The sequence below is a fragment of the Pyrus communis genome, chromosome 8 (assembly GCF_041283825.1).
Source record: "Pyrus communis isolate YQ-2024b chromosome 8, ASM4128382v1, whole genome shotgun sequence".
Classification (NCBI taxonomy): Eukaryota; Viridiplantae; Streptophyta; class Magnoliopsida; order Rosales; family Rosaceae; genus Pyrus; species Pyrus communis.
The window spans coordinates 15,946,481-15,974,425 of NC_142572.1; the positions used below are offsets into that span (position 1 = coordinate 15,946,481).

Consider the following 27,945-nt stretch of genomic DNA (forward strand, 5'->3'; position numbering starts at 1 on the left):
AGTTTTCAAAATTCTTAACCCCTTCAATGCTCACCTTTCAAAACCCCAAACCCACATTGTCATAGAGAAAATCATAAATCCAACTCCATCTCTTTGGTTTTGAAACCCTAGCCCAATCCCCGATCCCTAATCTTTCGATTTTAAAACTTGAAATCAAAATCACCAAAATGGAGAACTTGAAATCAAAATCAAAGAAGCAATACCTTCAAGAAAATTAGGACATATGTACATCAAAATCGAATATAAATTCAAGTTTGAAATCGAACTCAATTGGAATCAGATTGAAAGCAAAATCTAATAAACAATCACGATTTGAGAAATGAAAATTGAAATTAGAGAAATATACAGAGCACACACCTAAAGAAGTTATAACATGAAAGAAAGATTCACAATATCATCAATGGTGGAGATTCACCGCCCATAATTTAATCAATCTCATAGATCGATTGCCATTTCGACTGACAACAGCGATTGTGCCAATGCCGCCATCGCCTCTGAAATCGACCGAGATATAAACCGATGAGATCTCGTGCTCTCTAGTTGGAGACGAAAACGAAGATCTTGTAGATTGGGAATACCTAACATGCCCAAAGAAATAGAAAAAAATTAGGGTTAGTTTGGGGTTGGGCTAATCTTCGACATAAGAATAGGGGTGAGACCTGGTGGTTGGTGGCGTCTGATATGAAAACGGTAAATAGGTTTCATTGAGATTTGAAATTTGAGTGTGTATTATTATATTGGTTGATAAAAAAAAATTAAAAATTATAATTATAACGACAACACTTACAGTCCATGGTAGATTTAAAAAGGCGCTATTGTCAAAAGTTTTGTAACAACGGACATGCCTCGTGATAATATATAGCCAAACTATAACAGGCTTTAAACGCACGTTGTTGCTTTAACACCTTCAGCCACGGGCCACACTACGCCCGTTGTTAAACTAATTTATTTACCACGGACTTCAAACATCCGTGATTAAATTGGACTTTTTATGTCTGTGGTCAATCAGCCGTGGTAGATGTGGTGTTGTAGCATAATGGTCTAATAATAAAAAACATAACAATGAATGAATTTTATAGAGTATAAAAATAAGAGTATTAAATAAAATATTGATGATGTGAGCTGTTGATATCTCCCATAAGCATTATGTTGAGATCTCCCATAAATAGTATATATATATATATATATATATTATATATTATTTGGTTTGGATTCGGGAACGGATACAGATTGAGGACCCCTATAACCATATCTAAAACTATAACCGATTAAAGTTCACGGTTTTCTCCATACCCATTATATACCCAAATTTTCATACCCAAATCCACTCCATTCGGATGATTATCCACAGTTATCAAGTTTCACGGTTTGAATTGTCATTCCTACTTCCATCCTTCATTTGGGGCTCTTTAGAAGTTGTCAAGTTCCTCACTTTTGTGATTTTCTTCCCAAAAACCCAATCTTGTTCTTTCAGTTTCGATACCCATCTCTTAAAAATTTAACCTTGTGTTTATATATTTGGTTTCTGCTGTGTTATGAATGTTTTCAGCAATGCCCATTTGGTTTTTCTTCTTTAATTTAATTGAGTTTTGGGATATAATTGAAGATCATAGTTCATTTCGACATTGATTTTTCTACTGTAAAATATAGTTTAAGCACAAAAGTAAGGTTAATTTTAGTGTTGATTAGCTTGGAGAGGTTGATGACAGCGGTGGCGAGATGATGCGTTGTGGACAGCATGTGGGTGGAGAAATGGAAAGGAGAAGAAGGTATGGAAAAATTGGCATTGTTGTCCTTTATGGGCGATCATGTGGATAGCACGCGGAATACTAAACAGAAAATTAGATAGAAATTTTGAGAATTTAACAGCGAGGTGGAAATTGACCAATTATAAAAGTTGAGAAGACGAAGCAGTCAAACTTAAAGTTAAGGAGAAAATTGATTAATCCTTACAAGTTCAGGAGGTAAATCGACGAATACCTCTTTGAATTACGTATTTGTAAATCCGTTGCCTAGTAAGACAATCATTCTTGGATTAATAGTAGTAATCACTTATGATTAGAACATGTAAGCATTCTTAAAACCATGTGTGGGCATGTTGTCGTGTAATAACCACTCACTTATGTTCTATAAATTATTCGACCAACTGTCGTTGTAACTTGTAATCCAACTTTCTTAATATTTACGATTAATTATACGATTCTGGTCCCTCTAGGCATTTTTTTTTTTTTTTGTACGATGGTAAATTTTATTGTTGGGTAAATATCAATTTATTACCTTCAAGTTTCGTGATTTTCAATATTTATACATGAAGTTTTTTTTGTCTCAGAATCATACTTAAAATGTTAATTTTGGGATAATCTCATACATCTGTTAGTCTGACTATTAAGTCTCCCGTTAACTGATGACGTAGCGTTTATGTGGACAATAACTGGACGCCACGTGTAATTAATAGTATACGTAGAAATTAAAAATTCAAGAACAAAAAAAACTAGAACCCCATTCCCCACCCGACACCCCTGTATTCCCTCCACCCCCTTCGTCTTCTCCACCCAAGCAAAAGATTCAACACTTGGCTATCCCTCAGAGCTGAAATGGGCATGGCGTCCAGTTGGTGGCGCAGCCGGATGCGTTGATTGGGAGATCCGGGAGCCTAAGGTCAATGACGGAGGGTCTGGATCCGGACGGAGGGGAACTTGGGGATTCGAAGCGGGTCGGGTCGGGTTTGGGCCATTGGATGCGAGGGCAGCTGCAGCAGACTCCCTCTGTGAGCTCCGTCGCACATAATACTCTCATCGCCAGTCTCTCTCTCTAACTTTCTCTCTCTAGCTCTGTTCTAAGTTCATCTGGGACTTTTGCACCATTTTCTTTGAACTTTTCTGTCTTTGTTTCTGAGATGGCAAAATAACAACAAAATAATTGCTTTCATGCATTTTGTTTGTATGCTGCTGGGGACTGCGATCGTGGTATTTCGAATTTGTATAAATTTTGACTGTGACAAAGATTTTAAGATTTGGGTTTTGGATTTATTTTACAGAAATGGTTGGATTCTTGGAGGGATGAAGGGGGTGTAGCCGTGGAGGGGGTGGAGGGGATGAAGGGGTGTCGGGTGGGGAAGATGAATGGAGGGTGGAGATGAGGGAGGGTGGTGCGGGTTGCAAAGGAGAGAAGGGATGGATGATAGGTTGGGGTTGCAGAGGAGAGAAGGGAGGGTACGAGTTGCAGAGGAAAGAAGAGAGGGGGGGAGTTAGAAGACAGGTGGATTTTTCCTTTTTTTTTGAATTTATTAATTTTTAATTTTCACGTAGCCCTTAATGACATGTGGTATTCATTTATTATCTAAATATGTGCCATATCATCAGTTAACGGGAGACGTAATAGTCAGACTAACAGATGTATGAGACTGTTCCAAAATTAACACTTTAAGTATGATTCTGTGACAAAAAAAACTTCATGTACCAAATGTTGAAAATCACGAAATTTGAAGGTAGTAAATTGAGATTTACCCTCTATTATTAACACATAAAATATTTACAAACTGAGATCCAAATACAAATAAAGCCCAATACGAAAATATGAATCCCAAATGAAAATGCCCAACCCAGAGTCTGAGCCAAAACAAACAAAAGCAAAACAAAAAACCCTAAGTACACATACACTGTCAACACCGCTGACCACGAACCACCGCCCCTTGCAGACATTAGAATCCAACCAAACGAAGCCTCCAAACATGAAATCAAGAAGATTCCACCCTCCTCCATCATGCCACAAAACTCAAATCCACAGACATCAAGTGAGGGAAACTCAAGGGAGGAACATCCCACAGGAAATAGTGCAAACAAAGGCACACAGATGGAAGGTGGTGGTGTGGCCACCCTAGCAGAAGCTCTACACACCTTCTAAGAGAGTTGCGAAACACGGTAAGAAGATACAGTTGCAGATCTAGGAAATTATGGGATCAAGATAGGCCATAACCATTGGGGATAGGTAGAAAATGGGTTAAAAGTGTCATGGATGTTGGAAAATAGCAAGGGAAGAGAAAAAATGGACAGAATTTTCTGACGCTGGCCAAGGTTCAACTCTACTGCCTTAGAAATATGTTAGCTGCAGAATCAGTAAGGGATCCATGCCACCTCTGTTTGACAAAATTTGTTATTTCCACATACATGTCGGGAGCTTATATCCATGACCTAGTTCCGGCACTGGTCTTTTTTCTCAGAGGAATGCCGAATTTATCTACCTTATATGTAGAATCAGTTGGCCTGCAATTATAATTCAAGAAAATGAAAAAAAAAAAAAAAAAAAAAAAAAAAAAAAAAAAAATCAAATAGAGAGAGTTGTTTAATTTGATATTTTTACAATGGCAACAAGCTAACATGGCATATCCATCCACACGGTTGACTTGATTTTTTGGTCTGTCCAAGCATACTATATGTTCTTCCATTTTCATGCATGAATTTGGTTTCTCTGTCATTGTTTCTGAACCACCAACCTCAACCCAGCATGAAACCGCTATAATAACTCCTTCTCTTTCTATCAAATCGAATTCCTCCATTTCAAAAACAACCAAATCAAAGTGGAAAAATGAAGCATTCATCGGAACAAAGCCGCCGAAACAAGTTCAAAGAAGTTTAATGGTAGAAACTGGCGAAAAAGTGTCTGGGAAAAAAAAAAAAAAAAAAAACCAAAACATAAAACTGTTTCTGGAGAACCCAAAACATAACACTGTTTCTGGTAAAAAATATTGGATACAATATTTGTTTTGTTTGTGCACAAACAAACACTGTATTTGGAAAGAAAAGAAACAAAATCCAGTAACAGTGACTTAAATTCCAGAAATAATAACTTAGATTCCAGAAACAGTGACTTAGATTCCAAAAACAGTCTATGATTTAACCTTTGATTGTTTTTTTTTTCTTTAATGCATCAATTGATTATATTTAAGAAACATGATGCTTATTTTGATTTGAATCCAAATACAATGAATTTTATTATTTCTTTTCTAGCTTACATTTAAGAAACAATGTGTTTATTTCATTTGGATACAGAAACAGTGACTTAGATTCTAGAAACAGTAACTTAAATTTCAGAAACAGTGACTTAGATTCCAAAAACAGTTTATTTTTACAGCCCAGAAACAATCTTCTGGACTGTAAAAATAGAAAAACAGATTTCAAATTCTTTTGGACTGTAAAAATAGAAAAACAGATTTCAAATTTATTTTCTGGAGAAACAAACGATGAACTCCACTGACGAAAAAAAAATTAAAAAGCAGTACCTCAAATACATTATGAATAATAACGACGATCACATTTCAACGAAATAATACAAAATATAAATTAAATAGCACACTAGGTTTCAAAGTTTATAGTTTTTCTTCTCTTCCTTGTCAAAATTCCAACAATCTTGACACTAGTGAACACAGTTATGCCATACAGATATATCAACCCGTAAAATGTATACAAATCAAGTCTGATAAAGCAACTTCAATTGGACAGTGGAGGCATCGAATCATTATATATGAAATGCAATGCAATAGTAGTAAATCAACCATCATATTAGCTAATCATAATTAACCTCACCAATTGCAATCACAACAGACAACTAAATGAAATTTTCAATTTCAGAATAAAAGCGCACACAACAATTTCAGGGACAAACCTACACAACAAACCACGTCCGTTAGAAATAGATAGACCCCTGGCACGAATGCTGAAGCACTACATTATCTCTCTTCAAAACCCTAGTCTTTAATCCTTTACGAACCTCCCCAACTACTTTCAAGACAAAGCCACTTTGAAGATCCAACTCTCTTTTGTAATTTCAACTTAGTACAGATGCTAAAAGAAAGGAAAACAATCATAACCCCCGCTTCCTCGTCAACTTTGCCATTGTTTGCAAGATCCAAGTTATGTCCTTAGCAATCACAAGACGAGACACTCCTGAATGACAACGTCCATCGCTGGAGATCGTCGTCAACCAGTTATGTCATTTACGATGGAGAACGAAAAGTTTCAATTGTTGTAGAAGAGAGGGATTGGAAGTAGGTGGCCGGAGAAGAAAATGATTGGTGTTGGGTTGCTGGAGAAAGACAAGATAAGACAAGCTATTTTCAATGGGGAAACAGAGCATAGCAGAGAGAACGGAAGAGAGATTAAACGGAAAAGGCTGTCAGGGGCAAAATCGGAAGCTGATTGTTTGGGCTATTTTAATTGGACTTGTTTAGTGTGGGGCTCGTCCTAAGTTATTACGTAACATTCAAAGTTTTCAGACCTTGTCCGATCCTGGAAGATGTGGTCCCGACGATTCTCCAGCCGTCGTAGACGGCTTAACTTCTGGAAAGACCAAAGCTACTGTGCCAGATGTGGTGGTGGTGGCGCTGATCACGGAAGGTAGGTTCTTGGCGCGCCGACTCTTCATTTATGTGTTTGTAATTTGTGATTTTGGGTTTTGAGCTACTGTTTTGCTTGAATTCGGTTTGTGGGGTTTGGGTTTTGGTTGAAATTTGAAGTCTTGGAAATGTTGGTTTGGTGGTTGTGGAATGTCATGTTAGATAGCGGCGCCATTACGTTTGGTTTGAAAAATTGTATCCAGTTTGGTATTTGTGGGTTCTTCGCTTAGAGGAAGAAGAGCAGAGAGTTATGGAGGTTTAGAGATAGAAGAAGAGGAGAGAGGGGGAAGAAGAAGGAGGAGGAAAATGAAGATACTTTCATGGTTTAGGGAGGGTCAAAGATTGGGTGCCATAACATCGGGTACGCCTTTGCACCCAAAAAAGAGCAAACCTTCATCCAGCCCTCTCTCATCCACCATGCTTCCTGATACGGCATCGATTTCGTCCCATTTCAATCCTTGATTCCACCACCACCGCCAAGACCCTGATCGAGCAAGGCCTCTTCGATTGCATCATCCACAAGAGAGAATGGAGGGAATGGGTGCAGGTGCAGAGGAGAGAAGGGAGGGTGGTGTAGGTGTAGAAGAGAGAATGGAAGGAATGGGTACTAGCTGCAGAAGAGATGGAGGAGGGAGAGAGGGTGCGAGGGAGAAGGTGGGTATGGTCTTTCTATTTTTTTTATTTTTATATTTTAAATATTGAAGCAGGCCTATATTGACACGTGATGCTTAGTAATTGTTCATGTGAGTGTCACGTCATCATTTAATAGAAGTTCTAACGAGAAACTTAACAGAGTATGAGATTGTCCTAAAATTAACACTTTAGGTATGACTCTAGGATGAAAAAAACTTCATGTATCAAATGTTGAAAAAGCTTAAGGGTAGTAATATTTACCTTTAAAAATAAGTAGATAACTGCGTTACTTTTTTTTAACTGTATTAATATTTGAAAAGTTTTGTCTCGTCCAACATGCTAAAGTTTAAGAAAATGATGACTTAAGCATATTATCCTAAATTGCAACAATTTGTAGTGATTGAAAATCGACAGTGTAGAGACTACAGTTATATTGCGACTTGATATTTGTATTTGTACACAAGAAGCACACGGTGACAAGTTTTAGCCATGCGGGGTGGCTGAACTTAACCAAATACTTTGTATAATATACAAGTGAAAAACCAGATTTAGTTTCAGTAATCCAACTTACCAAGTAGTTCGATTCTTAAACAATATTTATCGTTTGATTGTTTGGACAATTTCTTAAAGCGAATCTTCACCGTTCATTCTTTGAACTACTCAATGTTTCTGAAATATATTGATGAAGGGTAATGCTAGGGAAATTAAAATTTTAAACTAAATTTGCAAATTAAATGATGCGTCACCAATAAAAAATAAACACGTTAATCAACATTTAAGTAATAATTTAATCATCAATAACCACATTATTTAGTTTATATAATTTAATTTAAATTTTTAATCTCTTTAACATTACTGATTGATGAAAGGAAGTATGGACCGGATGACCAGCAAATGAAAGAAGGATGGAGAGTCCATATCCAACCTTGTGCCTGCACGTTCCAGCTTTCTTTTGTGAATAATATATTCAGTATTTAATTAATTAATTAAATTGTGAAATCATGCAAAGCTTTTAGAGTGTGTTTGTTAAACCGGATTATCTTTGATTGAACTAGCTTCAGGGACTAAGTTAGACTGGCTTAGACTAGACTAAAGCTAGACAAACTTAATGAAGTGTTTGGTGCAGTATCGAACTAAGAAACTGGATACTAACAAATTCTAATATAATATTATTTAATCTAATATATAGTAATATTTTATTATTTAATATCTTTTTCTTTTTTCTAAATTCTCTTTGCCTCTCCCGAGAATTCATTCCACCCCTGCAGATCATTCAAACAATTGTAGAGCAAATCAAAAGCCAATTCGAAATCACATCAAACCCAATTCGAAATCAAAATCAAATGAAAACAAGAATCTCAAGCCGCTGCAGTTCGAAATTCTGGGTTCAGGGTAAGGTGAGAGTGGTGGTGAGCTGGTGGTGTGATCTCGCTAGAGTTGGCGAGTTGTGGTGTGATGGTGGCTATCGGTGCTCAAGAGAACAGAGAGCAGAGAGAGGATGAGAGGGAGCATATGAAGATTGGGCAGGCGAGGTCTTAGCAATCTTATGGGTATTGGGAGGTCTCGCTAAGAACTCCTAGTAAAGGGGTTTGTCCATGCGAGTCCCCTTTAATCTAATTAAACACAATACCCTACGGAACAAACAACTAGTCCAGTAACACTTAGTGAGGACAACCAAACGCTTCCTTAATTTTCGGATGAAGATGATGATGATGATAGTAATAATAATAATAATAATAATTAAGGGAATAGACACATGAGAACATTCCTTGAATTTTTCTTTTAGGCTTACACTGCCTTCTCTTTTTGTCTTTGCTTAATATTTGTTTACTCGTTTTCACAACGAGCATGGCCGCCGATGGAAATTGATATATTGCCCACTCTAATTCTTAGGTATCTACACATATTAAACAATTTAATTAATAGTTCAATTTGATTTAATAGTTAAAATTGGGAACCGTTGAGGTGTCACCGATAAGAAATAAACACGTGAATCAACGGTCAAGTAATAATTCAATTATCAACTTCAATGTCATTTAGTTTACAAAATTTAGTCTACAAATTTAATTTCCTTAGCATTATGCATAAATAAAGGACTCTAATAATGTAAATCTTTGTTGGATTGTATAATATATTTTAGATAGTTTCCTAATCATAAATGTATTACTTTCATGTAAGTATTTTTCTTTTTTTACTAGCATAAACAGACACAATGAGGTGAGAAATAATCACCAAATTCTTTGCCACTAACCCATTAATTTTTCCCTCAGTAAAATAGACCTACAACACGTTATTAATACACTCTCATTGATGTGCTAAGGAACTTAAAGTTCTTGGAGAAGGTTTTTCTTCAACTAGCTGTCAAAGGTTTTATTTCTTTTTGCAATTTAGTAATATTTTTTTTACGTGTGAGAAGGTTTATTCCATATATGTTAGTTTAAATATCAATTTTTTATATATAAAAAATTATTTTTAGTTTAAATATAAGGAATTATTATCCACACAATTATTTTTATTTTCGACATCCTATTAATTTAAGTTCTTTGATTTTTTTTCGATTCATTCGATTTGATTGATAAAAATTAAGAAGAATGTGTGAAAAGTAAAGATGACGGTGTAAATAGTCACCATTAATAAATCTGATAAAAAAATCATAAATATATAAAACAATATATTAATTTTCAATTAACCAAAAAGTTAAAAAAAATAAATAAATAAATAATAAATGAGAAGACACCGTTGGTGTGTGTGTGTAATGTATAACTACAGTCCAATACTTGGACTTCATCTCTCTCTTCCTTTCTCTGTATCTTCTTCAATGGCTCACCTCTTTAGAGACCTCTCTTCACTGGGCCAATCTAAGAGGGGGACCACTGCCGCCACCACAACCACCGCCACACCACTCACCATACCCGCCAAACCCATTGCCACTATGGGCACCGATCTCCCATCTCCTCTAGGCCAGCTCTCGGCCCAACTCAGCGACTCGGACCTCCGACTCACCGCCTACGAGATCTTCGTCGCCGCCTGCCGCACATCTACTGGAAAGGCATTGAATTTCACACCCTCCACCGCTGACTCGCCAACCCAGCACGCCAATTCTCCCAACGGGTCGCCCGCGCTGCAGAGATCGCTCACTTCCACTGCTGCCAGCAAGATGAAGAAGGCTTTGGGTCTCAAATCGCCGGGCTCCGGCACCAAGAAGAGCCCTGGGTTGACCGGGTCCGGGGCCGGGTCGGGTCCCGGGAAGCCCAAAAGGGCTATGACGGTGGGTGAGCTGATGAGGATCCAAATGGGGATTTCTGAGGCCACTGACTCCAGAGTCCGGAGAGCTCTGCTTAGGATTTCTGCTTCACAGGTCAGCTCAATTTCAATACTTTTTTTTTCTTTCTCATTTGTGGTTTTTGTTAATCTGACTTTGAAGGGTTTAATTTTGTTTTGATTTATTTTTAGTGGGTAGTGTTTGTTTTTTTTATAATTCTGATGAGATTGTTTAGCTCAAATTTGAGAGTGGTTTGGTCAATTTTGGATTGCAAAAATGGTTTCTTTGCTAAATGTAGTTTGATCCTATGAAATTTACAGTGCTAAATGAATCAAAATCTTCGTTTCTAGGTAGTATGCTGCACCGAATGCTTGGTTTATAGTCGGGATTTTCGAGCTCTTGTTTAAGGGTTGTTTGCATTGGAGTTGTAATTAATCAAGTGTTTTGTTTGATGTACTCGTTGCAGGTCGGAAGGCGAATTGAGTCAGTGGTAGTCCCACTGGAACTGCTACAGCAGCTCAAGTGCTCTGATTTCACTGACCAACAAGAATACGATGCATGGCAAAAAAGAACCCTCAAAATTCTTGAGGCCGGTCTCCTCTTGCATCCCCATGTGCCATTAGACAAGTCGAATAATGCTGCACAGAGGTTGCGCCAAGTTATTAACGGGGCATTGGACAGGCCCTTTGAAACCGGTAGAAATAATGAGACTTTGCAGGTTCTTCGTAATGCTGTTACTGCTCTTGCGTCCAGGTCATCCGATGGTCTGTATGATACATCACATTGGGCAGATGGGTTACCATTGAATCTCCGGCTTTATGAGAGGCTTCTAGAAGCCTGCTTTGATCTTCACGACGAAACATCTATAATAGAGGAAGTTGACGAGCTAATGGAGCATATTAAGAAGACCTGGTCAATCCTTGGAATGAATCACATGCTCCATAACCTTTGCTTTACTTGGGTTTTATTTCACCGTTTTGTTGCAACTGGTCAAGTAGAATTGGACCTTTTGTACGCTGCTGATAGTCAGCTAGCTGAAGTTGCTAAAGATGCAAAGGCAACGAAGGATTCCGAGTTCTGCAAGATCTTGAGTTCAACATTGACTTCAATATTGGGTTGGGCAGAGAAAAGACTCCTTGCATATCATGACACTTTTGATAGCAGTAACATTGACACCATGCAGGCAATTGTTTCTCTGGGTGTAGTAGCAGCTAGGATTTTAGTTGAAGATATATCGAATGAGTACCGCAGGAGGAGAAAAAAGGAAGTTGATGTTGCTCGTAGCAGGATTGACACTTATATCAGATCATCGTTACGCACTGCTTTTGCTCAGGCAAGTCCTCTGTATCTGCCATTGGCTGCTCCCTTTCCTTCCTTAAGTAAGAGGGAAAATACAACGAATTTCATATCCATTTTGGTTATAGGGGATCATTTGATGTTGTGTGAAGCCAGTAACATCTATGCAGCATGGATACTAGAGCGGGATTTGGTATCCAACAACTTGCATGATGTTGTATGCTTTGTCAATGTACCCCAAAGTAAAAGCCTAATTATACGGAGTCTGCATTACGTGCTTAAGGCATATCATGCATACGACATAACAGTATACTGTTATTGTGAAAGGCCTAAAAAGAACAAAAACAATAATTAAAAAATATACATGATAATTGACGTCCTTATATCTCTCTACCTGACCTGAATTTTTTTTTTCACTTATTATGCAGAGAATGGAAAAGGCAGACTCAAGCAGGAGAGCATCAAGACACCAGCCAAATCCCCTTCCTGTTTTGGCCATCCTTGCGAAGGACGTTGGTGAGCTGGCAGTTAAGGAGAAAGAGGTTTTCAGTCCAATATTGAAGAGATGGCATCCTTTTGCGGCCGGGGTAGCTGTGGCAACCCTTCACGCATGCTATGCGAATGAGATTAAACAATTCATATCGGGTATAGTGGAGTTGACACCAGATGCTGTACAAGTTTTGACAGCTGCAGATAAGCTGGAGAAAGATCTTGTGCTGATAGCAGTTTTAGATTCCGTAGATAGTGATGACGGTGGCAAGGCAATAATTCGTGAGATGCCTCCTTACGAGGCTGAAACTGCAATTGCAAATCTGGTGAAAGTGTGGATTAAGACAAGAGTGGATAGACTGAAAGAATGGATTGATAGGAATCTAGAACAAGAGGTGTGAACTAACTATATTCATCTGTTAGTCTGAATCAAACGTTGATAGTGTTTTTCGGCCTTATATATGGAACACTCCTTTGCATTTTCTTTTAATGTTAGGCATTTTTCATTTGTTACTTTTGCTCATTACTTGCGACTTTGGTGAATCTTTCCAAAACATAACCATTTACATTGCACTGTTTCAGATATGGAACCCACAAGTAAACAAAGATGGATATGCTCCATCTGCTGTTGAAGTTTTGCGAATCTTTGATGAAACTCTGGAAGCATTCTTTCAGCTGCCAATACCAATGCATCCTGCATTGCTTCCTGACTTGATGACCGGCCTTGATAGATGTCTTCAATACTACGTAACCAAGGCAAAATCTGGATGTGGTAAATAATTTTGTAACTCAAGTTATGTGTATGTGGACTAAGGTGTGTTCTTTTTGTGGTAGCCAATAGTGTTCATTTTTGTTGTGCAGGATCCCGCAATACGTTTGTTCCCACTATGCCAGCATTGACCAGATGTACCATCGGATCAAAGTTCCAAGGATTTGGCAAAAAGAAGGAAAAATCACCAGTTCCTCAGAAGAGGAACTCTCTGGTTGCGACACTCAATGGGGATAACTCCTTTGGGATACCACAGATGTGTGTTTGTATAAACACATTGCAAAGAATCCGGAGTGAGTTGGAGGTTTTGGAGAAACGGATTATTACTCATCTCAGAAATTCAAAATCTGCTAATGAAGAAGACTTCTCGAATGGACTGGGGAAAAAGTTTGAACTCACACCTGCAGCTTGTGTGGAAGCAATCCAACAGCTTTGTGAGGCAGTGGCTTATAAAATGATCTTCCATGACTTAAGTCATGTTCTGTGGGATGGTTTGTACGTTGGGGAACCATCCTTTTGTAGGATAGACGCTTTTCTTGACGAGCTGGAGAAGAATTTACTCATCATATCCAACACTGTGCACGAAAGAGTTCGAACACGGATTATTACTGACATAATGAGAGCGTCATTTGATGGATTCTTACTGGTTTTGCTTGCTGGAGGCCCCTCTCGTGCATTCTCTCGGCAGGATTCCCAAATAATAGAGGATGATTTCAAAGCCCTCAAAGATCTATTCTGGGCCAATGGGGATGGCTTGCCTTCTGAATTAATAGACAAGTTTTCAACAACTGTGAGAGGTGTGCTTCCCCTTTTCAAAACCGATACTGAGAGTCTTGTTGAACGGTTTAGACGTGTGACCTTGGAGTCATATGGCTCGTCCGCCAGGTCCAGACTCCCGTTGCCCCCAACTTCCGGGCAGTGGAACCCAACTGAACCAAACACGCTCCTCCGGGTGTTGTGCTACAGAAATGATGAAGCAGCCACCAAGTTTCTTAAGAAGACTTATAATCTGCCCAAGAAACTGTAAGTTAATGCGAGGATGCTACATGGAAAGATAACCGTGGGGTGGACTTTTGGCGGGCATTGTCTTGCTGAACATTCTCAGACCGTGCTGAGATGTCACATTTGCCCTAGGAAGTGGCGGTGGTTTTGTATAGTAAATTCTTGAGACGAGTGGTATAAATCCAGCAGTTTGCCAAGACACGAAGACGAGTTTAGAAGGACGCAAACTTCTGGAGGTCGATTATTCTTTGTCTTTTTCATTTATTTTCGTCGTTTAGAGGCTTGTATAATCCTATTGGTGTTATTCTTTTAAATGTTCTACTGCACAGCATTTTTTCCTACTCTCGAAATGTTCGATGTTATATTTTGTCAGTCATTTGTTGGTTTTCTTGTTGGTATAGAGAATAACAAGGTTTTGCTGATCGTATAATTGATCAGAATGTGATATAAGTGATGCTGTTGGTTGCAATTTATGGATCCCTTCGCTAAAGCAATTGTTTCCTTTTCAGCCGGATGCGATGAGCAGAGGGAAGTGATTTTCGCACTCTGCACTCCTCCGGCTTTTTCCTTTTCTTTTGTATGAAATAAATCGAAGACAAAAACAGAACGCGAGAGTGAAAATCACTACCCTAAGATAACTCTTTCTGTAATCCGAACTTCTACTCGAACATTATAATGCTAATTTACAAAGACGCCCATTTCGGGGAATTTCTGCAAGATACTACCCAACACCTAATGCAGCAGTTCAACGTGTTGCTGCCTATATCCCAGAGCTGCCGGGAAAACAAACACTTTCTTTACTCCTCCAAGGTGGCACGGCCGAGATTTGTAGCAGGCGCTAACCGTGCAGAAGTGAGGGCTTGCGGTGGTAAGTCTGCTTTGACAACGTCAGGACGGAGCTTAGCCATGGAAAGCTCTTGGAGTTTATTCAACAAGAGGCTTGTCTGAGACACATATAGCAGAGGCTGCTCCGGCCAGTTAAGCAACTTCTACTGCAAAAGAGTTTTAAAAAATAAAAATAAAAAAAAGCCTCCAGCACCTTTCCTACCATGCTTGCAATGGTACACCCCAGCAATCTAAAAACTGAAAAACTTTTAAACACAAAGTAACAGTTTAGAGGGAGTAGGCTAAACCTCGTAATGATGGATCATGCAAGCGGTACTACTTCTTATGTTCCTATTTCTCGTACATAGTACATAAACTGATGATAATTTAGCATGAACAAACGACATTATCTACACTAACTGGTGGGGGACTGGGCTAAGCCTGGGCTAGCCATAATAATGTGGTTCAAATTTGCCTTTGGCGACAATCGAACATAAGACTTCTCACTTATAAGTAAAGAGGAATACCAATAGACCATAGTACTAAGTGGCGGTAACGGTAAAATGTTATTTGTAGTTCTCTAAGTAAGATACTTTAGATTCGAAACTCGAAAATGACAAGTCCGCGTTCAATTTATTTTTTCACCGCAATAGTGTAGACATATCGTCGTATAAAGAAACTATTTTATCCTATAAAAATCATAATTAGAATTGTTGAATAACAAAATATGTCAATTACAATTTAGTAGAGTGACGGAGCAGACAAATACATGATCCCCAAGCTCTTTATTCAAACAATACAAATCATTTCCTCAATTACATATAATCTCTTTATGTCTAAAGAATCAAACTCTCACTTTACATCTATATAGCAAGCAAACAACTTGGAAAAACCAACTTCCAAAGTTTCTGTACAAACTGCACAGAGATTTGTATTACAGCTTCAAACATATGTACATTGCCTTTGTATTCACCATACGGAATCACACAGCTCGATTTATCGGAGAAGAACCGAGACATTCCTTTTATCATCTCTTACATCTCTGCTTCGGCGTCTACTGTCAAATTTCTTTCCCCTCTGTTATCTCCATCATCAATAGGTTTTCGCTTATCGACAGTGTTTAATTCTTCTTGTTTGAAATCCGCTGTAAGAGGAGGCCAGAAGACCTCAGCAGGAGAATAACAGTCAATCGTCTTACCATTTCCAAGAACCCCACTCCTTCCTCTCCCCCAAGACCAAAGCTTAAATCCATCATTTGCAACTAGAACAGTATGAGCTGCCCCACAGACAACTTGGATTGGATCCTGAAATTTTGTTCCATTCAATCCGTTAATCTGTAGGGGAGAGATGGCATCCCCTGAATCAGTCTCGCTAAAAGTAGCATCTCGGCATAGGCCAAGACCCTTCTCCATTCCCCACGACCACACATCTCCGGCAGATGAAACAACGCTGGTGTGAAATAAGCCACAGTCAAGAGACACCAGGTATACATTCTGTGGCAATTCTTTCACAGGTTCAGGAGACAATCCACTTTCGGTGGTTCCATGCCCGAGCTGCCCATTTTCTCCAAGGCCGAACGTCCAACACATGCTTTCCAATGTGTCATTTGGGCTTTTTCTGTGGGTAAGCAAAGCTGTGTGAAAAGCACCACATGCTACCTCATAAACTGCGAAAGGGGAGTCGTGATCAAATAGTTCTACTATTTGGGGACGATTCCTGCTCCCTTTATCCCCCAGGCCTAACTGGCCATGGCCGTTACCGCCCCAAGAGAAGCAAACAAGATCTTCACCTTTATATGCTTCTCCGGCAGAAACCAGGGCCACAACATGCTCATTTCCACATGCCACCTTCACAACAACGTGGCCATAGAAATCCCAAACAGGAGTTGGGTTGCAACTGCTAATCAGCGAGAATCCACCTTCATTGCTGCTGCTTTCGTGTGGGAAATTTCCCCACACCCAGAGGACACCAATGCTATCAATTGCTAGGGACATCATCCCTCCAGCTTTAACAGAACAAACCTGATGTAGACAAAAACGGTAACTGAAAAAATTACACAAGGATCTTATATTAATCATTCACTTACTGCAATGATAATATAACTTCTTCCACACCTTTAGTGGCACGTCACTCTCCGTTGCAGAGGCCACCTCAAGAAACTGCACCAGCAAGCTGGGCACCAAAGAATTTTCTCCAGTTACGCCAAGTTGGCCATCCGTTCAACAGTCAAGGATTTAAACAACACAAATGAAAGAACACAGTGGCCATTTCCATAAGTAAATCTTTTCATTGCACTGAATTACTTAGTAACTCTAATGAAGGATACATTTGTTGTGACCCCAGCACCAAGCCGATCCATCTTCTGCCACCACGAAAGTAAAGTTAGAACAGAGGAGTTTCATGTCCAGCGTTCGATTATTTCACTGTTTTATTACTTCAATCTTCGAACTAGACTCCGGCTAAACCTATTCCCAGATACATATTCTTGGTCCTGATATCGAACCGATTGACTAAACACCTACCTGTATAGTTAGTTTATCTATAATATTATCATATATAGTTTGTCAAGCAACAAAATCCAATCACACACATACTACAACCACACTGTAACATTTTAAATTCCAATGCCATTAATCCCAGTAAAAGCTTCAAAGTCGCCTTCTATGTATGCAAAATGGAGGAAAGTTATAAACTTTTCATTTGAAGATATTTTAAACTACCCTAATATATAGGAAGCGCAGGATTCCAACTTTGGTATAGCCAAGTGGCCTAACACACGTCTGCGGAAAGTTGTGAACTTTAATTATCAGAAATAAGTTATAACCGCACAAAACAAACTCACAGCAATCATAAACTGACCAGCAAGAGCAAGACTGTGGTAAGCACCGGCGGCAACTCCCACAAATTTGGGCCTCGCTCCTTCTTCACTGCGAGGATCATTGAACTTTATTCGAACCGGGGAGAGCTCGTCGGACTCCGAACCGGTCCCGAGCCGCCCAAACATGCCTCTTCCCCACGAATACACAAACCCATCGCCGGTCAGAGCCAGAGTGTGTGCTTCGCCGGCGGCCACCGCCACCACCTTTTGAGACAAGTTGTCGCCGTTCGGAGGAGTGACGCTTTCCTCTTCCATTCCTGGAGCTGAAGCGACCCAGAAGAGAGGTGTTTTGAGAAAATGCCGATCAAAATGCAGAGGCCTTCTTCTTTAGCTGGAATTTCTTTGTGCAATGACCCTGCTTGTCAGATGTGATGACAAAACGCCAATAAGAGCTACACCGTATATAATGAAAAGTTTTGTAGAAAAATACCTTAGAGACATTTAGTACTTATGTTGTGACAGTTAACATTGCCTTTCATACTCGCTGACACACCCCGACCGAGATCAGGGCATGCTGGCCGTCACACGAAGGTGACGTAGCCATGTGCACGTGCAGAAGCTAATAAGAAGGTAATATAAAAGTACTAATAATTAAAAACCTAACATCATACAAAGTACTAGTGTATGTGAGACACAATTCAGAGCAAGTCTACAACAGTCCAAAAGGAAAAGATACGACATATTTACACCCGAAGGTGACCCTACAATGGTGAATGTCTGTCAGAAATGCCGGGACGCCCTCTGGGATAAACCACCGCACTTGCTAGACCACTAGAACCTGGAGGGGCGCAAAAACAAAAGCGTGAGTGGGCAAAAACAAAGTTCTTTGAAAACTCTTTAGCAAAACACATTCTAACCCCTCGCCGTAAAACCTGTATACTTCCCAGAAAATGAACATATATACGTATGTATAGGTATGCCAATCATGCTCCACAATATGCCATTCATGCTCCATAATATGCCATTCAGAATCTCATAATCAAATATGAATGCTCAAGCGTAATTCACATCACAATATATAATCTGGCAGCCGGGAGTCACCTAACGTGACATGTACCGCTGCACCTAGAGCTCCACGCTCAACTCAATCACTGAATCTGCACACGAGTCGGAACCACCTAACGTGGTCTGTACGACAAGCTGGGTGTAATATATATGTATGCTCTAGTGCTACGATCACGTGAAGCTGTGCGATAATCGCGGGTCACCTACAAGTCGGAACCACCTAATGTGGTCTGTACGACAGGCTTGCACCTATCTTGGATCCAAGGCGAGCATGCGGTGCTGGTGAACATACACGTGAAGGCTGTGCCCTGGCCCTGGGCGGGAGCACTAACACCGGGGGTGCAGATTATGAGCTCTCTAAACCTCTCAAACTACCATCGCATAATAAACAGAAATGTATAACCACATGAATACCGCTTACCTGGCACTTACCTGTGCGTCCACAGCACCAAATACACATGTATATATGTATGTATGTCACCAATAATACATGCAATGATGCGTAAACAATATTCAAATGATGCATGGCATAAAACATATAACCTTTTCTATTTAATTTCTGGGAATTAATATGTATATAGGTATATACGGAAAACAAAAGCCCACTCACTGATAATTAGAAGGGTCGTAGCCCCCCTGCCTCGAGTGTGTACGCTCGTCTTCGGAAAACGAATCACCTATACGCGACAAAGTTACGAAAACATTAATTTAAAAGCACCTAAGCAACTTCTCGTAATAACTTCTCATACATTGCTCAAATTGGACAAATGAATATACCAATGTGATCTACACAACCTCAGGATCACACCCATATTTTTAGAAAAATTTTTGGACCACGCACGCGCCCCCACGCGCCTGACCCCGCACGGACCTACGCGCCCCCACGCGCGGCCCACGTGCACTGCACACTGACGGCGTCAACTGACGCCGTCAGGAATATTCCGTTAACTGACGGAATATTCCGTCAAATCTAACCAGATTCCGTCCACTGCCGTTAGGAATATTCCGTTAGACTTAACGGAATATTCCCCTGTCTTCTCCGGCGAGCCTTCGCCGGCGCCGTCGCCGGCGCCGGTGGCCGGAAAACTGGGAAATTTTCCAACTTTGTTTTCTCACTCGTTTTTCAACCAAATTTCACGTTCTTTATACCAAAATGAAGCTTAGAACTAGTAGAACAACGTTAGACTAGTTTTAAGGCCTAAAAATTAAAGAATCTCACCTGTCTTCAAGGTCAAAACTCGGCCAACTTTGCACAGGACGATCGTGACGTCCAAATTCACCCAACGAACTACTCCGAGGCTCCTTGGGACCTCACAAACACATCTACAAGCTTAGAAATTCCAAAAACAAGCTAGTTTAGGTTTGCATGAACAGTGTAAAATTCGGCCATTGTTGAAACGACGTGAAAACGTTCGAATTCTTACCTAGAATTGGTATGGTTGTGCTCCTCACAACCTCACGAGCACGAGGGTGGTCTTGGTTTCTTAATTGGTGCAGGTTTGAGTATGTTTGTATGTGTGGCCGTGTGTGTTGAAGGAAGAAGAAGAAGATGGATTCGGGGAGAGAGAGAGAGAGACTGAGACAGAGACAGAGAGACAAAGAGTGAGGGAATGAGGGAGGGAATCCCGGGAAAGTGAGGGTGAGGTGTGAGTGTGTGTGTGGTCCTACAACACCACACTACACAACACTTAACGTACACAAACAAATTAGGGTAAAATTGTCATTTTAAATGTACGTCTCGTTAGTTTCGGGACGGGATGTTACACTCGCACTCATGTTTATTTATTTTGTATCGATTATTTTTAAATTTATTGAATTTAAATGTTAGATGTATAAAAAAAATAAAAAAATAAAAAACATGAAAAATAATACTTTTTTTTTCCTTCGTATAAATGATATTTTAGATTAATCTATTCTGAGAGAAATAAAATATTTTGAAGAAATTATTTAAAGGAAGGGATCTTCATTTTTTTATAAAACTATGGATTCGTTGTGGGATCTACATCATATCGAATTTTAACGATTCGAACCGTCTATTTTTCAAGTTGTACCTTATAGATCATCCTTACAAAATATTAACTAAATCGGAAATATTTAAGACGTCTAATTGGATTAAAAAAAATGAACGAATACTTTGTTATATAAGAAACAATAAAATTTGATCTTGATAATTAAATAGGCAAATAGTTTCGAATTGAATTGAATTTTTGCAAGGATGATTTATGAATCAAAACTTACAAAATAGACCGTTCATATCGTTGAAATTTGATGTGGAGTGGTCCCATACCAGATCCCCATTTTTTGAAAAAAAAATAAAAAAGGAATTCCTTTTACATAAAGGACCTGAAGTTTTGAATATCCAAAACATAATTGGTTGAAAAAAAAATATATGCTAAACATCAGGACAATTCATCGCTTAAATTTTGTTAATCAATTTGATCAAGGGCTTAAAGAAGATGAGGAAAACACCAGATTTCTCCACGCAAATTTAGAGCCACAAATTAAAAATCAGCATAAATGTGAAGCAAAATAATAGAACTTGGGTCTGGTTGAAAGTGACTTGAACCAATTTTGATAATGCTAATCTATCTGCCGATTTGTAGTGTGAAGTTGTCATTGGCAGATGGTTGATTGGAATTGGATTTGTCAGACGCAAGAAGTTTAAGCACGTTGCACGTTGCATTAAGAAGCTTATCCGATCAATTGGGTTTCTAATTGTCAAAATAATTGATCATTAGAATTTGACTTAACCTGCCACAGCCGTACGGTTGATCTCTTGCTTAGAGAATAATCCAAGAAATGTCCACTCGTTCCTAACACAATGAGAGAATCTCCCCTGCACTGGGATATACATCTCCTTGTATCTATAAGACGTGATGTGTATATATACACAATGAAATATATATGGTGACACGACATAGTTTTCAAATAATGAATGGTTGCTGAAAGAAGCGCAGCAGCTTATGCTTAAATTCAATTAAATTTTGACAAGTGTTTGAACAAGTGGAGTGATATTGGTTCAAGTTTATCTATTTTTTGAATACGTGTTGAACTCTGGTTGATTCAACAGAAGATTCTGCTTGTCTTTCAGCAGCAAATGATTACGGGATAAATTATATAAAATTATCTTAAATATTAGATCTGTCACAGTTTCATATTCATCGTTAAAAGATTTTAATGTCATACTTTATCTACGAATTTGTTACAATCCATCAGTTTATCTGTCAATTCTTCCGTTAAATAGTGATGCAGCTTAAGACGGGCCTAGTCTCTATTAAAAAATTAATTAAATATTAAAAAATAAAAAATAAAATCATCTAATAATTTTTTTGCATGGGGGACCCACCCCTTGTTCAAAAAAAAAAAAAAAAAAACATAAAAACAACACAGAATCCTCTTTTCAATTACACACCCCACCGCACCAAATCTCCTCGCTCCTCCGGGTCAACCCCGCCATATCCTTCCTCCTCTTGACGGAGGCCCTCTTCGCCCTCCCCTCCATCCAACGCACCACCGACGAGCTTGTCTTCAAGGACTTCAACTTCTCGGCGCTCTACGTCGCGAACTCCCCCTCCCTCGCCCATCTCTGCGAGGCCGGCCATGAAATTAAGGCGCAGTGCAGCCTCGTCTTCCAGAACTTCACGCACGCGTCCCCGTCTTCCAGAACTTCATCATCAACTACGACGCCAAGAGGATCGATTTGGGCAGCAAGTCATTGAATAATTACATCAAGAGGATCGATTCGTTGGGCCGTGGTGGCTGAGTTGATGAAATCGCGAACTAGGATTCGGGATCTGCGAACGAAGAACGCACGGAAGTGGGTTTGAATCACTCGGGAGGTGGAATCTCTGAGAGAGCGGGAGTACGGAGAGTGAGAGCAATGCGAGCCAGAGGAGGAGTAGTGGTGGAGGGACGAGATATTTAGGGCAGGTGGGCTCTCGGTTTGGGGTTGCGAGAAGACGGGAGCGGGGAAGAAGGGTGAGGAGGATAAGAGGTGGTCCCCATACAAAATTTTTTTTCTTTTTAGTTTTTAATATTTTATAAATATTTTATTTTTTTAATAGAAAATGTGTTCATCTCAAGCTACATCATTAGTTAACGGAAGGATTGACAGACAAATTGACGAAAGGTATAAAATTGTAACAAATTCGTAGATGAGGTATGTTATTGAAATTTTTTAAAGATAAAGTATGAAACTGTGACTGATCTAATAGTTGAGATAGTTTTATATAATTTACCCATCATTATTCTATTTTAAAGCTTATCATGCTATACACGTAATAATATGGACAATTTCAATTCGAGTAATTAAATAATAAACAATTGGTCTATCTCTTTCAAATTTTTGATCACTTTCAAGTTTCCACACTAAGCAATTTGTATTTTCCTTTTCCTAGATTATCCGTCAATCTATTTACAATTATGAAGCATCCCTTGTAACCTGTCCTTGTAATAATTTAACTTAATTTACATTAAATTACACTGAGATTATTTGGGTCAACCATCACCAGATAGACCCTCACTAGCATTACCAATGTCATCTTGATCATGATTAGTAGCATAATAAGCAGCCAAATTCAAGTACTTATCTTGTTTCACAATCCTATTAATATCCTTCCACCTTGCCCTACAAATCACGCAACTAGCCGACCTCCTCCCGCTGCTCCTCTTCCACGTCATCAAACACTCTTCGTGAATAGGGTTTCTACACGTCCCGCAAGCCACCACCTTCTCTTGCTTTCCCGCCATCTCCTCCAAACAAACCGGGCAGCTCCTTCCCTCTTCAATTTCCACCTGATGACGTGGCTTTGTTGCTGACGACGACGAGGAGCCCTGAAAAAACAACTGGTGAAACCTCTCTCGAAGGCTGAAAGCCGCCAGTGCTTCCGGCAGCGTAGGCAGCCCTAAGAGGCGGTTGACCTGGCACGGCCGCAGCGTCCCCCTCCTCAGACATGCGTCATCGAGGGGAAGGCCCAACGCTCGGATGAACACGAAGAAAATGTGCTTGCATGGGGTTGTACGGTCCGGGCACGTGCATGAAGGAGTAGCGGATAAGGAGACGGTGTAGACGTTCCCCGTGGCGCCTAACACGAAGAAGTTGGAGTCTCGGCGATGGAGGAGGCGGAGGTTGTGGTGAAGGGCTCGAAGAATGCGGTCGGCAAAGGGTTGCGTGGGTTTGAACCGGGTTCGCTTGCGTTGGGGGTGGTGGTTTGGTGGGGAGGAGGTGGAGGCAACGGAGTCCATTAGGGCAGTTATGGAAGCTGTTAAGGTGGTGGATTATTGGGAACAAAATTTGACAAATGCGGAAGAACTGTTTGTTATGTGGGAATGGTGGGATTTGTATGTGGATGGGATTCTTTGTGTGAGATGGAGGAGTACGTGAGGGATAGCGGGAGGGTAGGGGAGTTTGGTCAAGTTTTTTGGAGAACTACAAAGCCTTGACTTGGAGAATTGGATTGTGAGGGTAGACCCTCAAGCCACGTTATAGGGCAAGTGCCGTGGTACAAATGTTTGGCAAACCATTTCTTTTCTGCATTTGCAAATTGGATAATATCCTAGAGAATTATTCTCCAAAGCCTAGCACCAAAATAGTTAGAGGTCTAAACTCTAAATTGTGACCAACGTTACTCTTGGTTTGGATGATTATTCTACTTTCTTATGTTGGAAGAAATTTTAAGTTCGAATATCTTCTCATGTTGATTAAAAAGACTAAAAAAAAAAAAAAAAAAAAAAAAATCTCTAAATAATTGTTACCGATGATTATTGTCTATTTTGATACCGTTTCATAGAATGACAACATGATATATCTAATTCAATCATATTATAATATGTTTATGCCAATATTTTGTCTAAATTATGAACAATAAACTCTTCAGACTTGGTTAATATTGTTAACATCATTTGCTAGTAGCAAACATGATGAAACGGGTTGCCTAGAACAATGTATGTTTTGCACCCACATTCGAATCATGCTCCAAGTAAAAATATCGTCTAAATGGTGTCCTAATTTGTTTTTCTAGGCTAGGCTCATAAAGTTGAGTAGTTCTTTGTACACCCAAGTTTCGTCTTTAAACATCCAGTTGCCTGTGAAAAATTTAGTATGAACTTCTGAATGGTTGGAATCGATTTCACCATTCAAAAGAGTTATGTGATCAAAGTAATTACAACAGTCTTCTTTTTGTTTGAGGAAAGAAAAAGGCAAGGCTACTGTACTTTATTGTTAAAGTAAACAATAATCCAATTTTTCCCTCCCATAAAACCCCTTTGTTTGATACAAGCGGTACTCGGGAAAGAGGAAAACTAATACAAGAATATATGTTTCCATAAGTAAATGTTGTTAATCATTCAGACTATTGCTTTAACTATGACAATCATTATTTTTCTTTTTGACAAAGCGAAATTCTAAATCTACCTATGGAACCGAAGATTCAACTCAGTTAGAAAAAATTGGAGCCATTAACTTTTCCAACTGACGTAATATTCACTTCTCTTTGTTGTGAGTTAATCGGTTATGGCCTATGCAAAAGAGATTATAATTTGAGAAATTTGGAAAAGTAACCATATTTTAGACGTCATATAGAATTATAGCCATCCTTTTAATTTTATAATAATTTTAACCAAAACTTGATGTAAATTCCTCATTGCTCTTAACCATGAAAAAATAACAATTAGTTGAGATCTTGAAGCATTAAAGAGGTGATTATCATGATCCTGATAAGAACAAAATGTTGGTCTTATTCGGAAAATTTGGAGAACAAGTTTGGGAAGTTTTTCTTCGGCTGAGGCCTCAACCTTTGACTATGAAGAAGCACTTTTGGAAGAAAAAAAAAATAGAGCTACTATGCTACCTAAATAATAAAATCTTTGTCTACCTAAATGATAAAATCTTTATCAACATTGCAAGTATGGAGAGGTGTCGGTTCTTTATTTTTTTTATTCGCCTGTTCTTAGTATGGACTCTATGTGGATTTAGGTGTCCAGTGTGCATTAGGAATGTGAGAGTGCATAAAAATGTAAACAAATGATACATACCAACATACGCAAGCCTCTATTTTGATTCTTGTGCACTTTTTCCTCTGCCCACTTTGTTAAGGTCGAATTCCATGAACTTGTTGTGTTTCAACATTCGTTGAACCACTCTTGGAGAATACCTCTAAGGTGATCCGCTAAATTAATGATAGGCAACCTTTGAGCATCCTTCAGTTTTGCATTCATGGATTCGGCAATGTTGGTTGTCATCATGTTGTATCGTTTTCTACTGAAATGTGCCAAAGCCCATCTATGATACCCAATTTCTTTAAGATATTTTCCTACTTTTACATCTTTGATTGCCCAAATATCAGTCATAACACTATTAAACTCTGACACAAAGTATGCTTTTGTCGTAGTGTAATATAACTTAAACATCGTTTCATCATCACCAAAGTTATTCCTCATGTTGCCAGCTCCATGATACATACAAGCTCCATGATATGCCTTTGGAAACACAGTTTGCACAGCTTTACCAATGCTTCCATGTCGATCAGATACAAACACCAAGTCTGTTACCTCTCCAATAGCACTTCTCAATTTTGTAAGAAACCATGTCCATGAAGCGTCATTTTCTGAGTCACCCACACCAAATGCCAAAGGATATATTTGATTTTGTCCATCATGGCATACAACGACAAATAAGGTGCCAAGATATTTACCCTTTAGAAAAGTCCCATCAACTACTACCACATGCCTCATAGAACCATGAAATCCCCTTATAGAGGCTCCTATTGCCATAAAAAAGTATAAAAAGTGATTATTATCATCCGTTTCTATATGTGTTACTGTCCCAAGATTTTTACTTTCTAACATGGCACAATAGGCAGGAAGTGCGGCAAAAGATTCCTCTGGCGATCTTCAGATCATGTCAAATGCATGCTCTCTTGCTCTCCAAGGTTTCTTGTAGGTCATATTAACCCTAACTTGTGCTCGCATATCCTCAATGATGTCTTTAGGTCTATATACACGTGATGCCCCTTCATACTTTGACTTTATAAATTGGCCAACAACAGAACTACTTGCTTACCGATGATCACGCTGAACAACATCTAATGAACAAGAATGATTAGTTTCAAATTTTGGTAGTTTAAAAAATTCTAACACTTGTACCTTGGTTGCATGAAGTCGCCACTTGCAATTATCATCCACACATCTAATTTCCAAACGATCCTTAGTTGATCTTTCCACTTTAAACTCATAATTCTTCTGTCACATCCCGGTCCGGGGGGACCACTTCCCGGGCTCGCTCCACCACCGTAGCACGATATTGTCCGCTTTGGGCTTACCATTCCCTCACGGTTTTGTTTTTGGGAACTCACGAGTAACTTCCCAGTGGATCACCCATCATAGGATTGCTTTAGCCCCCTTCTCACTTAACTTCGAAGTTCCTACGGAACCCGAAGCCAGTGAGCTCCCAAAAGGCCTCGTGCTTGGTAGGGATAGGAATATACATATAAGGATCACTCCCCTGGGCGATGTGGGATGTCACAATCCACCCCCTTTAGGGGCCCAACGTCCTTGTCGGCACACTCGCGGCCAGGGTTAGGCTCTGATACCAAATTGTCACATCTCGGTCCGAGGAGGACCACTTTCCGGGCCCGCTCCACCACCGTAGCACGATATTGTCCGCTTTGGGCTTACCATTCCTTCACGGTTTTGTTTTTGGGAACTCATGAGCAACTTCCCAGTGGGTCACCCATCATGGGATTGCTCTAGCTCCTTTCTCGCTTAACTTCGGAGTTCCTACGGAACCTGAAGCCAATGAGCTCCCAAAAGGCCTCGTGCTTGGTAGGGATGGGAATATACATATAAGGATCACTCCTCTCGGCGATGTGGGATGTCACATCTTCCTCATTGCAATCATAGCTAATTGTTTTTACAACTCTTTCTTACTCAAGTACAATTGTCCGACCATAATATCTCCATCTATATTCAAATCTACAATATTATCATAGTCTTGTATGCTCTTACGTTTGTTACGACGAGACGACGATAGATTGACATTAGCATTCATTAGACTGCACATTATCAAAATGGGTACTGTTATGTTAGTCATCAGTAAACTCAAAACTCACATCTATTGAAGTCTCACTAATCTAGGCATTGTCTTGAAGAACTTGACTTGGTTGTTCATCACCCAAAATGTCATCATTCTCTTGAATTGCCGCTGTTGGTGATGGGGAACTGTATGCAATTGGGTGTTCATCTTCAAGTTCATTTAGAGGATATGTTGTAACATATAACGGAATCTTGTTCAGTTTTACAAAAAGACTTTCACATACCCAACTAGTCACATCGTCATTGTCTACAATCTTCATCATATTTTGCATCCCTAAGTTGCTCATGCATTGATGATGTACTGA

The 27,945-nt window shown here is 39.4% G+C and overlaps 3 protein-coding genes and 1 pseudogene across 5 annotated transcripts; 1 reads left to right on the forward strand and 3 right to left on the reverse strand.

Annotated features, from left to right (window-relative positions):
• Positions 1 to 9,786: 9,786 nt before the first annotated feature.
• On the forward strand, positions 9,787 to 14,311 carry LOC137717503 (protein unc-13 homolog). Its single transcript, XM_068456889.2, has 5 exons — positions 9,787 to 10,382; positions 10,753 to 11,619; positions 12,011 to 12,466; positions 12,654 to 12,843; positions 12,933 to 14,311. The coding sequence occupies exons 1-5, from the start codon at positions 9,843 to 9,845 to the stop codon at positions 13,865 to 13,867; spliced, it is 2,988 nt and encodes a 995-aa protein (XP_068312990.2). The 5' UTR covers positions 9,787 to 9,842; the 3' UTR covers positions 13,868 to 14,311.
• A 1,122-nt stretch (positions 14,312 to 15,433) lies between these two features.
• LOC137717726 (ultraviolet-B receptor UVR8) lies at positions 15,434 to 17,960 on the reverse strand. 3 transcript variants are annotated; one of them, XM_088698583.1, is made up of 4 exons: positions 17,527 to 17,960; positions 16,994 to 17,026; positions 16,782 to 16,882; positions 15,434 to 16,688 (listed from the first exon to the last, which is right to left on the reverse strand). In XM_088698583.1, exons 1-4 carry the CDS (start codon positions 17,798 to 17,800, stop codon positions 15,702 to 15,704), a joined length of 1,395 nt encoding a protein of 464 aa, XP_088554709.1. In that variant the 5' UTR covers positions 17,801 to 17,960; the 3' UTR covers positions 15,434 to 15,701. The 3 variants fall into 3 exon arrangements, with proteins under 3 accessions (XP_088554709.1, XP_088554708.1, XP_088554710.1); XM_088698582.1 differs by having other exon boundaries at positions 16,994 to 17,029; XM_088698584.1 differs by having other exon boundaries at positions 16,994 to 17,447; positions 17,527 to 17,630.
• Positions 17,961 to 22,858: 4,898 nt separating this feature from the next.
• On the reverse strand, positions 22,859 to 24,191 carry LOC137718667 (uncharacterized). The gene has a single exon (XM_068458217.2). The coding sequence runs from the start codon at positions 23,792 to 23,794 to the stop codon at positions 23,048 to 23,050; it is 747 nt and encodes a 248-aa protein (XP_068314318.2). The 5' UTR covers positions 23,795 to 24,191; the 3' UTR covers positions 22,859 to 23,047.
• An 860-nt stretch (positions 24,192 to 25,051) lies between these two features.
• Positions 25,052 to 27,903, reverse strand: LOC137716994 (uncharacterized; annotated as a pseudogene).
• Between the last annotated feature and the right edge of the window lie 42 nt (positions 27,904 to 27,945).

What these genes read in the sequence shown, in the direction of transcription:
- LOC137718667 (XM_068458217.2), bottom strand. Translation starts at nt 23,794, where the DNA reads ATGGACTCCGTTGCCTCCACCTCCTCCCCACCAAACCACCACCCCCAA.
- LOC137717726 (XM_088698582.1), bottom strand. Translation starts at nt 17,800, where the DNA reads ATGGAAGAGGAAAGCGTCACTCCTCCGAACGGCGACAACTTGTCTCAA. An exon ending in GTGCTGGGGTCACAACAAAT is followed by an intron (nt 16,883 to 16,993) that starts GTATCCTTCATT and finishes ACTGTTGAACGG; the next exon opens with ATGGCCAACTTGGCGTAACT. An exon ending in AGAGTGACGTGCCACTAAAG is followed by an intron (nt 16,689 to 16,781) that starts GTGTGGAAGAAG and finishes TGTCTACATCAG; the next exon opens with GTTTGTTCTGTTAAAGCTGG.
- LOC137717503 (XM_068456889.2), top strand. Translation starts at nt 9,843, where the DNA reads ATGGCTCACCTCTTTAGAGACCTCTCTTCACTGGGCCAATCTAAGAGG. An exon ending in TTAGGATTTCTGCTTCACAG is followed by an intron (nt 10,383 to 10,752) that starts GTCAGCTCAATT and finishes TACTCGTTGCAG; the next exon opens with GTCGGAAGGCGAATTGAGTC. An exon ending in TACGCACTGCTTTTGCTCAG is followed by an intron (nt 11,620 to 12,010) that starts GCAAGTCCTCTG and finishes CTTATTATGCAG; the next exon opens with AGAATGGAAAAGGCAGACTC.